General features: G+C 41.0%; 1 protein-coding gene across 2 annotated transcripts in view; it reads left to right on the top strand.

The window, feature by feature from the left end:
* LMBRD1 (LMBR1 domain containing 1) overlaps nucleotides 1-13,865 on the top strand; it is a 91,317-nt gene that overhangs the window by 15,145 nt on the left and 62,307 nt on the right. For both annotated transcript variants that reach the window (XM_076332998.1, XM_076332997.1), the window contains 3 exons: nucleotides 5,339-5,436; nucleotides 6,959-7,026; nucleotides 13,765-13,853. In XM_076332998.1, the coding sequence (XP_076189113.1) occupies nucleotides 5,339-5,436; nucleotides 6,959-7,026; nucleotides 13,765-13,853 (255 nt within the window). The remainder of the gene's footprint in view (nucleotides 1-5,338; nucleotides 5,437-6,958; nucleotides 7,027-13,764; nucleotides 13,854-13,865) is intronic.

Below are 13,865 nucleotides of genomic sequence, written 5' to 3'. Positions count from 1 at the left end.
CACAAGTATTTATACACATGGATAAGATCCCTCCCAAAGCCGCCTTTTCTCCAGGCTGAACAGTCCCAGCTCTCGCAGATGCTCAAGCCCTTAATAGTTGTTGCTCTTTGCTGGACTCTCCAGTATGTGTCTCTCTTGTACTGGGAGCCCAGAACTGGACATGGTACTCCAATTCTGCTGGTGAGACCACATTAAGTCAAGGGGAATAATTACCTTCCTCCATCTGGTGGTGACATTCTTCCTAATGCAGCCCAAGGTGCTGTTGGCTACCTATGCTGTGAGATTGCTAGATTTGTGGCTCTTTTCCACCAGTGTGGTGAGTTAAGGTGACCCAGCACAAGGTCTAGCAAACACTGGAGCTGGTGCAAAGAAGAGTTTTAATATGACGGGTGGATGGTGGAGAGGAGGAAGTGGGACCACTCCTTGATTAGTTATGACTTGCCTCTTAATGCTTACTAAGGAAGGCATTTCAGCATCTGACTGCTGTGGTCAAGTAAGATTCTGTTTTTTCTTTTGTTACTGGTGTGGAATGCTGATGTACTTTATGGTCTGCTTCTCAGGTGCTTATGGTTAAAAGTAAATAATTATGTCTGAATATTTTAGCTACACTTATGCAGTCTTGAACTCACAGGTAAAAAACATGTATTTAATCTTTAACTTGGAAACGTGATCTAGCTCTGTAGTGTGACTTTTGCCCATGCCTTAAGAGTCAAGAATGGATCGTGGGGTAGAGGAAACTTGAATATGGAAGCAACTCCTGTGGTGTACTTCACATGCTGAGTTTCAGCTTGAGGGATCTAGTTTAGCTAAAGACCAAGCCAAATGTGGTAAAGAAAAATCTGACCTAATCATGTTTCTTAGATGAGGGTGAAAATTGAAAGTTTTCACAGAAATAACTGATGAAGCAAGATCAGATGAGTCTTCAATATCCAGTTACACTTAATACTGCTCTAAGTATACTGTAGTTGCTTATCAGTACCACAACAGTATCAGCCTTGCTGCTAGCTCTTTGTCATTTGCGTGCTTGAAATGAACTCATTTTGAGTAGGAAAAGGGAATAGGCCAGGATGCTCCAGTGATGGCTGTCTAGGGAGTCCTAAAGGCTGAAACTGCAGGAAGTAACCAGGCTTGCATGCTTTCTCTAAATATCTCCTCCTTTTGCCACCATTGAGAGGACAGTACTGGGCTTGATGAACCATTGGTCTGACTCCACTTTTTCATTCTGCACTGATTTTTACAGGATTGTTATGTTTCTTCCAAATCTGTATTGAGAATTACAGAAATGGAAGGATGTTTTATTAGTAAAGGCTTGCAGAAATATACCTTATTAGATTCTTCCACTAGTTTAATAGCCAGTACAGTCTTTTTTTTAAGAAGGTGTAGGACTTGAGCTGATGGAGGTCTATGTGAAAGGCATTAATTTGATATGATCTGGAATGAGACTAAACCATGTGAATCAATCTTTTAACATGTTTCTATAGATAGTGTGGAACTGGCTAGGTAGGTATTTCTGTAGCTTGCTAATCAGCTCTTATATAAGTTTTAACTAGTTTAGCAGTATTACCTGAAACTAACTTTTTTAACCTTATCTTGCTAATTTGAAAATAAATGTATCTTTGTTCAGATGTGGCTTGGCTCTTCAAAATAAAGATCAGAAGCTACCTCTTGCTTTCTTCAAGAAGTTGAGTGGCACTTTCCAATAGTTGACTGGCTTTACTTTCCTTCAGAGTTGATTTTGGCTACTCAGGCAATTTCTAAAAAATAACTCAATTGCTACCAAGTAAGCTTTCAGTGAGTTATAGCACTTTGGTTTGATAGTTGAAGGAAGAGTATACAAAAGGAGGTGGGTAATATTTAGCTTCAAATTACTAAGGAGTTGGCTTGATGTAAGAGGGCTTAGTGGGATCTTTAAAAGGTTTGATCCTTCATCATGCCCTGCTTTACTCTATTTTCCAGAGGATTCAACGTTCTAGTACATCAGGTTGCAAAAAATCTGGTCTAAACTCTTCCCTATTGTTTTCCTGCTGACATAACATATTGTTAAACCAGTATGGATTTCTTCTTAATTTGATAAATTCCTGGCAAGAGTTTGAGGGATTGGATTGAGTTAACTATGACTTCACAGAAAGTACAGTTATTTAACCTTTTGGTAAGGCTAATCTGGATAGTCGTTTGCTTTGTTTACACTGACAATAAAGAGAAACTTATAGATGTTAACTTCAAAGGTATGAAACTTAGGGATGATATGAAGAGCTTTATGCAATATTCTATTTGCAGCTGCTTAGACTTGCATCTAAACTTGATTTAAATACTCCAGAATGCAAACAGTAACCTAAACATTTATCCTGTGAGGGTTGGATGTGGAAAAAGAAATGAGTTTGAAGAAATTGGAATAGAACTATTGGTAACAATGCCTAGTTCAATAGAAGTCAATTCTTACTGAATGAAAATACCTTGTTTTGATGTGTCTTTGATCTGGTTTTACATGAACTCTTTGCATATTGCAATGTATTACTGAAATGGTGGGTTTGGGGAACTAGTATAACCATTTTTGGCTGCCTTTACTGTGGAAGTCAGATCTGATATGTAAAAATACTTAAATTCAGCCACTTATTTGGCACACAAACTCCTCTAGGTATTCACATGGTCATGGTAAAGGTTTTGTTTTATAGAATTTCCTCTCACTTAAGCTTTACTGTAATGGTTTAAGCTTGCTAATTCACCATTTGAGTCGAGAGGCACCACTTAGCCTGGAAGCTTGGAATAGATGACTTAAAGATAATAAGATATATTTCCAAAACTTTTTGACAAGTCAGTTGCCAAACACTTGTGACAGACCTTTAAAAGCTGAATACAGTGATGTTAGTAGCAGTATGTGAAAATAATATTTTCGGTAGTTTCTTGAACGGAGTTGAAAACTTTGCTTACTTGACTTACTGTGTGCTGTTCAGATGCTTGTGCTATGAACAGCTTTTTGAAAACCTGCTGAAGGCTCCACAAACTATACATCAATTAAACAATTTCAATCCAATTAAATAAGATAATTCAACAAAGTTCAGTTGATAAGTGTAGCTGATTGTCAGTAACCATTGAGAGTAGTCCTCTACTAATATACTGTCACAGATCAGAAAAACTTAGAAAACTGGGCATTAGTACCAAGAATTACAGGAAAGTGTCAGGGAACAGTTTTCAGCAAGGGAAGTATTTATAGTCATTCATAATATGATGATAAGACATACTATGTAGAACAAATTCAAGATATACGTTAGCTATTTATTCAGTAGCTGAACACCAGTGGCTTAAATGAAAAAAACAAAACCAAGTTTGGTGTCAGAAGCCTGAGCTGTTCTCTTAAAATTGAATTAAGTTACTGCAGCACAGCATTTAGGTAGTAGCAATGTGTGATTCATGTAGTGGTAAATGGTAGCCTTATTTAACACAGTTCATAGATCTTCTCTTGAATTTGAGTATCTCCTCCTTTATCCCCTTGGAAGAAACATGGATCAGTCCCATTACCTAATGAGCTATGGGTGTACGTCATGAATAAGGTGTGCTGTAGTTAACATGGTAAAACTTGGAAGTGAGCATGGTTTCTGTGCTTGCAGTGACCTCTATGGGCTGATTATTCTGATCTTTGATTAATGATGCATGTAACTTGCCTAATTTACTGGCACAGTGCAGTGTGGATTTAGGACTAGTCTAAAAGCAGATTTTGGATTGGAGAGGCTTGATTTCTGAAAGCATTCACAATATTGAAGTGGTTTGAGTACTGCTCTAGACGGTCTAAGAATGCTACATTTCAGAGTTTGAAGTTTTAAGGTGTCTTAGAGCCCTGAATTTTATGCTCTTAGCAAATGTAAGTATATGAACTAACCAAGAACTTGTTCCATTTGTTACACTGCCATATTAACTCAGCACTCTAAACAGTAATACCTCTAACACCTTGAAATATTTTTCCAAAGAGTAGATTCTGTTTTAAAAATAATTTCGCATTCATATTTAGGTTCTAGGTGTTCATACTTTATTTTGCTTCTACACCACCTTCAGTAAAAATGCTGAGGTAGATTTCTTTGAAGCACATGGATACTGTAAGGAGTGCACTAGCCAAGATAAGAGGCCACAAACTTAAGTTAGGGATGATTATATTGGTTAGTGGTGGGAAGGCACTAACTAGTTATGCAAAATGAGGCAAAGATTAAAAATAGCCAAAGATCATAAGATTTGTGTGGTCCTGGGTATCTTTACTTACCAACTCAAAGGGGTGATTTTGTGCTTGCACGAGCAGTCTTGGTTGTGTGGTAGTTTAAACACTTTGAGGGCTTGGTTAACTCTTCTGGGATACCTTTCTTATGGGGTGCAAATAATGTAACATACTGCTTGACAGTTTTTAGTTTCCTAATAGACTTCTGAAATGTTCATAGTATAAGATATTTTGATGTATTGAAGGATTTTGCTAAATAATGATGTCCTAAAAAGCCCGTAACTACTTGTGATACAGAGAACTGAAGATTTAAACTTGAAATTCTTGATCTGAAATTGGTCTTCTCCCTTCATATCACTGGCTAATCAGTCCAATTGATTTTGACTAGCTTTCTTAATGTCTTCAAACTTGCCAGTTAGTATTTGAAGACTTACGTGTGTTTAACCCTTCACTTATGTTAAACTAGCTGATTTAAAGTCTCTTAAGATCACCTGTGCATCAAAGTAGTATGACAGTATGACTATTTCTATTTAGTGGCTACTCAGATAAATGTCTGTTGCAATCTCCGATTAGTCCCCCCTTTAAAAAAGGGATGTTAAGTGATGATACTATATTGCTGCAGCTTGTTCTGTTTTGTGAATTGAGGTCATCAATAACAGAACCATGCCTTCCATCTATAATGTACTTACATTAATAGTAGAACATCCCCTGAAATGGATTCCAGTCATAAAAATCGCTTTGAATTTGTTATATTTTTTTATATACCTTTTATATGAACAACTTCTGTTATTAGGTGGCATAGCTTGCTTTTATTCACTATTCTCTATGCTACCTCTTCCCCAGTGTGCTAGTCCTGTATATCACCTGCATGCAGATGATTACTTTTAGTCTTTTTATCATTGCTGAACTGAAGGTGGATCTGAAATCCTTAGTCTGGAAGGGTTAATTCTATAAGTCCTTTGGAGTTTACAAAACAGTAATGTGGCTAGTAAATTTTATTAACTTTTCAATGCTTGAAATTAGTAAGAGCTAGAATGAGAGGAAACTAATGTTTGATTCTTTCCTTTGAATTACTATGCAGTAAATGAAGTGCCAATATAACTTTGTCTCTTCACTTAATTAGATTCTTTCTCCTAGCTTTGTACTCCATCATACTGTTCTGCGTCTTTCTGTGGATTCCCTTTGTCTATTTCTATTATGAGGAGAAGGAAGAAGATGATGGCAACACGTGCTCAGTAAGTTCACTCTAGCAAATTCACCAAGCAGTGAAAAGACAAATGGATACAGGCAAAAATGAAAGCAAGAATGATTGTAGTATTCAAGTTAGACCACGTTAATAGCATTTCTAAGTCTATTACTACAGTTCCTTTAAAATACTGAGGCAGCTCTTAATAACACTTAGTCTGATATCGTCTACTCTAAGCACTGTGGTCTCACATGAAATGAAACTTTAGTGAGATAAGTAACATCTGTATTGCCATGAATTCTTGGAGCTTCCTACAAATTCCTTTGAGCCTGATGTCATATACAGGAAGCTAAAACTTCTTACATTAGGTTCGTTCTTAGAATAAAAAACATGTATGAACAGGTTTTAAAGTAGAAGACAGGAAGATTATACTGATTCTGAGAAACACTAAATTTGAGTACCTTCCTTCTTGTAGTGTTTGCATTTTTTTCTTGAAATAGGCAGTAGTAATTTACCTGAAGCTAGCACTTGGTTATTTTTGTAATGAACTGAAGATTTTTGACATGCATGACATTCCAGGGAATACAATAAATGCATGCCAGTAAGGTGCTAACTTCTCAAATGAAAATACTTTTCTTAAAGAAACTTTTAATCATTGATCATGATCATTTTCCCCTCTATTCAGTTGTAACCTTACATTGTGGTTCAACCTCAGCTGGCAACTGAGCACCACACAGCTGCTTGCTCACTCCCCCAGCCCTGGTGGGATGGGGGAGAGGATTGGAAGAGTAAAAGTGAGAAGACTCGTAGGTTGAGATAAGAACAGATTAATAATTGAAATCAAATAAAATAGTAGTAGTAATAATAAGAATATACAAAGCAAGTGATGCACGATGCAACTGCTTACTGCCTGCCGACCAATGCCCAGCCAGTCCCTGAGCAGTGGTCCCCCTGGCCAGCTTTCCCCTGGTTTATATACTGAGCATGATGTCATATGGTATGGAATATGCCTTTTGCCAGTTGGGGTCAGCTGTCCTGGCTGTGCCCCCTCCCAGCTTCTCGCTGGCAGGGCATGCTGAAAAGTCCTTGACTAGTGTAAGCACTACTTAGCAACAACTAAAACATCGGTGTGTGATCAACATTATTCTCATCCTAAATCAAAACACAGCACTGTAGCAGCTACTAGGAAGAAAACTAACTCTATCCCAGCCGAAACCAGGACACCTTAACATGAGAAAAGACTTCTAATCATAGCCTTAATATAAAGTGTTGGTAATAAGAATTTTCTTTGAGTGTATTTGCACTGAACAGATGTACCTTGGCTTCTGGCCACAGCTGCTCAAGTGCATAGTTTATGATGGAAGCATAATTCAATGTCATTGTTCATAGTTCTCAAGCTATGAGACTCTTCAAGAATGTATACTTCTGACTTGTATCTAAAACTACTCAGTTTTCTGTGGAGATCCTTTTGTAGAACACCTGTTATGCTAAGTATGCTTTGCCATAACTTGTTACGCAAATTCCTTTGGATTTATTTTATGTTATATATTAACTTTCTCTTTAATACACAGCAGGTTAAAACTGCACTCAGATACACTCTGGGATTCATCACAGTTTGTGCAGTTCTTCTCTTAATTGGGTAAGTATTTGTATTGAATGTTAACAGGGGGTATGCTAAATACAACTCCAAACAGAACTTTGTTCTGTGCAAGATTAAAAAGGTAGATTATGGTGCACTCAATCCATATAATGAATATTTAGCTTAATCTCTAATAGGGCTTAAATCCCTGAGAATTAGGCACCTGAAAAGTAAGAGTTTAACTGGAAGCTAAAACGGTTTTCTTAATTGTGGAGGTACTTGTGCTTCCAAGTTCTGCCTGTTTATTCAGCGTGAACGTCCATCAAGGACATGATGGCTATGACATTTACAACTGTATTGATATCTCAGTGAACAACAGGGAGTAACATATTTATGCTCTTCCTGTTTTCTGCCCCTATCAAATGACTTCATGGACATCCTAAAACAGCTTTTAGGAATATTAGTAGGTGTTACATGTTTAGTACTTGCCTAAATGGAAGCGTTCTGTGAAGGACATAAGTATAGTGTGGGATTATACTTGACATAGTTGTGTCTTGTATGATAAAGGTTTTGCTGGCATTTGTTTGAAAGGCAGACATTACTGAAATGGGTACGTTGTTTGCAGCAAGTGCTGTTATTCTGAAACTCCAAGCAGTATTACAAATTCAATTTAAGATGACCATTAAGCATGACATGCACACCAATATTGAAAGTTTCTAATGTATGCTGTGTCATAAGCTCTTTAGCATTTTGACTGCAGCAATAAAGTTAGTAAAAATTTACAAAATGTATGCTAAAATGATCCATATTAAAGTACTGGAGTGTGAAGTAGAAACTAGAGTGAAATTAATGCTTCTAATGGTGTACCACCTTATTGGAATATTGTTTTAGGTTTGATAAACACTTAAGGTACATTAAGAAGTCTATTGTCCTTTCAATTAAAAGTAACATATATACTATTATGAGAGACTAAAGGAGTTTGAGTTAGCTTAATCATGGTCTAGAAATATTACTGAAGCTTCTGACAAAGGCTGTTTCTCTGGCTGTTGGCTCACATCATAGGCATATACATATGTACTGTATAACATATTCGGTTTAGAAAATGTTGCAGTATCTCTGCTAGGTGTCAGCTGAATCCTCAGTAGCTGTAAGCATGTTCGTTCCTCTCTTCCAGTAGATGGAAGTTGATTCTTGACTTCCTAATTGTTTTCTGTGCTCTTAGGCTTGTTCTTTAAAGCCTTCACAACTTGTAAATTACAATGGCTTCCACAATCCCCTCTGATATTGTGCCATATGACAGCAAGGTTGACTTGCAAACCAGACAGCTGTATTACTTGGCCTGGGACTAAGTTGGTTACTGAACAGTGCTTCTCCATAGGCACAGACTTGAAACCTACTGATCTAAACAGCAGGAGTATATGCTGCAGGGAGGCAGGACTCCTTTAGATACTGATAGGGATTTTAGTATTTCTGTGTTCTAATGGGAACAATTTTTCTGCTACTATATGTATGAGGTTGCTTGCTTTCTTTTAAGATGGTAATGATTAAATAGTAGCATCATCCTAATGCCCTCAGAATGGAGAAGCACCCTTGCTACTTAAGATGCTGCTGCAGAAGAATATAATTCTTGTCTGTCCCCTTTAAGGGAAACTACAAGACTGAACAGCTCAGTTTAGGAAGCAAATGAGACTGCTGAAGAAAAATGACCTTTGGTTCTACTGTAGTTTATATATATATTAAAAAAATAGTGGGTGTCTCAGTGGTTCTACTGTAGTTTATATATATATTAAAAAAATAGTGGGTGTCTCAGTGTTTATGTATGTGCTTATTATGGAGAAGTTATCTGTCTTAGAGCTAGTCAACTGTCTATACAGCAAGGGCAAAGAGCACCCTCAAAAGTCCCAGTGTGATAGGAAAGAGAAGTGTTGGAGCTCAAGCTTCTATATGAGGGGCTCAACTGCATGTGGTAGTAAAGACCAACCTTGCAGTACTGCCTATACCTGGCCATAGCAGAAGATTTTCTCACTGGTGGTCAGGATCAGACCAACATTAAAACAGACTGGAATTTTATGTACTGGATTTAATTTTAGGAGGCTAGGCTTAATGGACTAGAATACTCATGCACACAGCTTACGAGAGCAAGATGTTCTCTCAGGACCTGCGGATACATCTCATCAGGTACCATGGACTTGTGCACCTTCAGGTGCCTTAGATGGTCTCAAACCTGATCTTCTACAGTGGGCGGCTCTTCGTTCTCCCAGTCCCTGCCTTTGCCTTCTGTGGCTTGGGCGGTGAGGCTTGAGCACTTGCCAGTGAAGACGGAGGCAAAAAAGTCATTGAGTACCTCCGCCTTCTCCATATCCTGGGTAACCAGGTCTCCTGTTTCGTTCTGGAGAGGGCCCACATTTTCCCTCATCTTCCTTTTATCCCCAACGTACCTATGGAATCTTTTCTTGTTGCCCTTGATGTCCCTGGCCAGATTTAATTCTATCAGGGCTTTAGCTTTCCTAACCTGGTCCCTGGCTGCTCGGACAATTTCTCTGTATTCCTCCCAGGCTACCTGTCCTTGCTTCCACCCTCTGTAGGCTTCCTTCTTGTGTTTGAGTTTGCCCAGGAGCTCCTTGTTCATCCCTGCAGGCCTCCTGGTGTTTTTGCCTGACGTCCTCTTTGTTGGGATGCATCGCTCCTGAGCTTGGAGGAGGTGATCCTTGAATATTCCCCAGCTTTCTTGGGCCCCTCTTCCCTCCAGGGCTTTGTCCCATGGCACTCTACCAAGCAGCTCCCTGAAGTCCAGGGTAGTGAGCTTGCTGCGTGCCCTCCTCGGTGCCCTAAGGATCTTGAACTCCACCATTTGGTGGTCACTGCAGCCCAGGCTGCCCTTGAGCTTCACATTCCCCACCAGCCCCTCCTTGTTGGTGAGAACAAGGTCCAGCACAGCACCTCTCCTTGTTGCCTCCTCTATCACTTGGAGAAGGAAGTTATCATCAATGCCTTCCAGGAACCTCTCGGATTGCTTATGCCCTGCCATGTTGTCCCTCCAACAGGTGTTGGGGTGGCTGAAGTCCCCCATGAGGACCAGGGCTTGTGAGGGTGAGGCTGCTCTTATCTGTCTGTAGAGGGCCTCATCCTCTTGGTCTTCCTGGTTGGGTGGCCTGTAGCAGACCCCCACCGTAATGTCACCTGTCCCTGCCTGCCCTTTAATCCTGACCCACAAGCTCTCAGTCGGCTCCTCATCCATCCCCAGGCAGAGCTCCATGCACTCCAGCTGGTCATTGACACAGAGGGTGACACCCCCTCCTCGTCTCCCCTGCCTGTCCTTCCTAAAGAGCCTGTATCCCTCCATCCCAACACGCCAGTCATAGGAGCCATCCCACCTGTGATGCCAATAAGGTTGTAGCCCTGCAGGTATGTGCATGTCTCTAACTCCTCTTCCCCATGTTACATGCATTTGCATAGAGGCAGTTAAGTTGTGCCCCCGATGAAGCTGTCTTACTGGCTGGAGTTCCTTTGTGCTGCTCTTCAGGTGTTCTCCTGAAGGTCAGCAACCTGTGATCCTTCTCCAGGCTCTGGGCATCTATTGCTGGCCCTGGCATCAAGCTGGTAGGAGTGGGATGGATTGAGGTTCCCCTCCCCTGGCAACTTCAGCTTAAAGCCCTCTTCACCAGCTTGGCAAGCCTATGACCAAAGATGCTCTTCCCCTTCATCTGACAGATGGACCCCATCAGCCCCCAGTAGACCAGGTTTCTCAAAGTGAGTCCCATGGTTTAAGTAGCCGAACCCCTGGCTGTGGCACCAGTCCCGTAACCATCTGTTGACTAGCCAGATTTGACTGGCTCTTTCAGACCCCTTCCCTTTGACTGGGAGGATTGATGGAAAAAACTACCTGCGCTCCCGAGTCCCTTACTGCCGCTCCCAGGGCTCTGTAGTCCTTCTAGATAGTCCTCAGACTGCTCCTGGCTGTGTCACTGGTGACCACGTGAAACAACAGCAGTGGATAATAGTCAGTGGACTGTAGGAGGCTTGGTAGCCTCTCAGTGGCATCCCTGATACAAGCCCCTGGTAAGCAGCACACCTCTCTAGAGACTGCGTCCGGTCGGCAAATGGGTGCCTCCGTACCTCTCAGAAGAGAGTCGCCTACTACCATCACCCGTCGCCTTTTCTTCGTTGCGCTGGTTGTTATACGGGGGGCAGATCGGGCTGCATTACTCAGCTCTAGTGTCTTTCCTGATGTGATGCGTCATTCCTCTGCAGCCTGCAGAGCGGTGAAACGGTTCTGCAAGGGCACCTCAGGCTTCGGGGCAAGTCTCTTCCTCCTGTTGGTCCTTGCCGTTGCAACCGTCCATCCTTCTGCATTATTGGCCCCCCTCCCTTGTGTGTGTGCCAGTGGGGGAGTTTTTGGCTGTTTGGCCGTGGGCTGTGGGCCTGCTGCAGGCTGTGTGTGGAACCAGCTGTCTAACTCCTTCTCCCTGATGTTACGCAGTCTTCTCACCACCTCCTGCAGCTCAGCCACCTGCTGCAGGAGGCCCTCGACCTGGGCACACCTTTTGCAGGCAGGTCTGCTGCCTGTCCCTGCCCCAGGAGAAGGGTCTAGGCACGTCCTGCAGCCTGAGGTCTGCGCTGCAGCCTCTCCCTTCAGCAGCTCTGTCTGGGTGGAGGCACTGGCCACTGCTGGGGTAGATGGTGCAGACCCCCAGCCGGAGCTGCAGTCTTTCTTCTCAAATGAGTGCCCGCCATTCTGCCTTGAGGGTCAGGTAGGATGAGTGCCCTTGACCTGTGCAGATGGTCACAGAACGGTGCCTGGTTGCTGGGTTATGTGTACTCCAAGTCCCCCACTCGGCCCACGGAATGCCCCTCCTGTGAAGAGGTGAACTGCTGGTCTGTAGATGGCTAGGCATGCTAACTCTGTCTTATTCTTCTTGTGGCCTGTTAAGCTAGAGGCCAAAAGTCTGTTCAAGTGGGCTAGTTAGCCTTCTGGCTAGTTTGCTACTAGTTGAGGGACCCTGTTCAGGAGGGGAAATAGGATTCCTGCTTTGCTTGAGACTAAAGTATGTGAATTTGTAGCTCCTGCATTCCTTTCTGAGGCCCTCGGTGCATGGAGCTTAAGCAGGAGCAGAATCAGATGTCCATCTCCTTCAGTCAAGATTTAGCTGAGTACTAATTGAAGATTGTGTATAATGGGGTACTGTGGTTTCTGCTCTGATTAGTGACCTTTGACATGCTGCTTGTAGGTAGTCTCAGGAAAAAAAATAACCTTATTGCTCTTGGAGGGTGGAAAAAAGGCAAGCAAGTTCTAAATATCCTAAGATGTTCTTCCATCTCATTTTTTCCCTGCATGTGGTCCACAGACAGCCAATTCATACTGGTGCTAAAATAAAGGGACTTGAGCTCAGTTAGTTTCCCAGAGTCTCCTATTTTAACCCTTTTTAGCAAATAAACCTGCAGTTATTTGTGTTGCTGTATCTTGTAAGTAGAAATTTTGCCTAACTTTGTTCTAATACCTGTGTCTTTATTTTTGTCTGGATGCTATTTTACAGTAAGAATTACTACTAGAGGCAGATACAAGAACAAAAATATAAAGTCAGCAAGCATGCATCAACTTAAGTAAATGCTAGCCTTAATCTACCTCTTGCACAATCAAGAAGCTAAAAAACTAAAATCTTAACTTTTAAGAAAATACTTGTTTTTAAAATTTTAACTTTGTTTGCAGAGTACCAGTTCGTTTTTGGTTTTGATGTGATGATTATAAGTGCACACGGTTTAGCACTAACCTTTGAAACACATGCTTATGTTCTGTACTTGAAGTTTGAGGCATACTCCTGGAAGATGCATATTTGTTATTCATTTGTTTATTAGGACTTGAGGCAGGGATCTAATCATGTACTCTTTCTCACAAAAGTCCAAAAGATCCTTGTGAGCATTCTTGATGGACTTTGGTTTGGGTTCTTGCATTCTTTACCTAGAAGTTTCCCTCCAAATCTGACTTCCTTGTGACTTGTAGGCATTCTGTTTTATGTCTGGAAGCTATGGTTTCAGATTGGTACGGAGGTACTGGTTTTCCAGCTGTTAGAAAATTAGCTGTTTTGTCCCTGGAGATGCTCAAGAGTTACTCTTATTGTTGGACTTTAGATGAGGAAACTGACACAGGAAGCTTTCGGCTAGGGGACTGTTCTACCTGACATTCTTCTGAGCACTCTTTGCTAGTCTCTGCTTATTGGAAGGTCAAAAATATTTAATGAACTTCTCTGCAGTTCAGTTCTCTGGGCCAGCTACAGAACAAGGAATGGAATGCAGCAGATGTGTTGTTACTTTAGTTGTAATAATGGAAGATAAACATGTCCCTTTAAACTTTAATTCATGATTGGTGTGAGAATCACTAATTGTTTTATAAATCCACACTTCTGGAAGCTAGAATAAGAGAATTTGTCTCAATTGATGCTCAAAGTCTTTTTGCTCCTCTGCTCATGAGTCAAACCAGGATAGTAAATCGGATTAATGTATCTTTTAATAATGCTTGACTGTAGGGTCCTTACCTCTGTTAGGACTGGTAAATAGAAAATCACTTGTTTATTGACCTCAGACCTGACTCTGCATGCACTCGCACATGTACTCTGCTGATCTAAATACAGCATTTGAGGGGAATGTGAATAAAATGAAACATAACCTTCAGAATTTTTTAAACCTAATGTCATAATTTTTCTTCAGGAATAAATGGATTTCTGTTTTCTTAACTTGGAAGGAGAATTCTTTTGATATTTGACTAATTAGGGTAAATGAGATGACTTTTTTGCTTTGTTACAGTGCTTTTGTTCCTTTGGATATTCCCAACAAGAAGAATTCCACAGAGTGGGAGAAAGTGAAGCTTCTGTTTGAAGAATTTGGAAGTAGTCGTAAGTTTGAGA

Source organism: Aptenodytes patagonicus, chromosome 3, assembly GCF_965638725.1.
Source record: "Aptenodytes patagonicus chromosome 3, bAptPat1.pri.cur, whole genome shotgun sequence".
In the NCBI taxonomy this organism is placed as follows: domain Eukaryota; kingdom Metazoa; phylum Chordata; class Aves; order Sphenisciformes; family Spheniscidae; genus Aptenodytes; species Aptenodytes patagonicus.
This window is presented reverse-complemented; position numbering and strand designations above follow the sequence as displayed.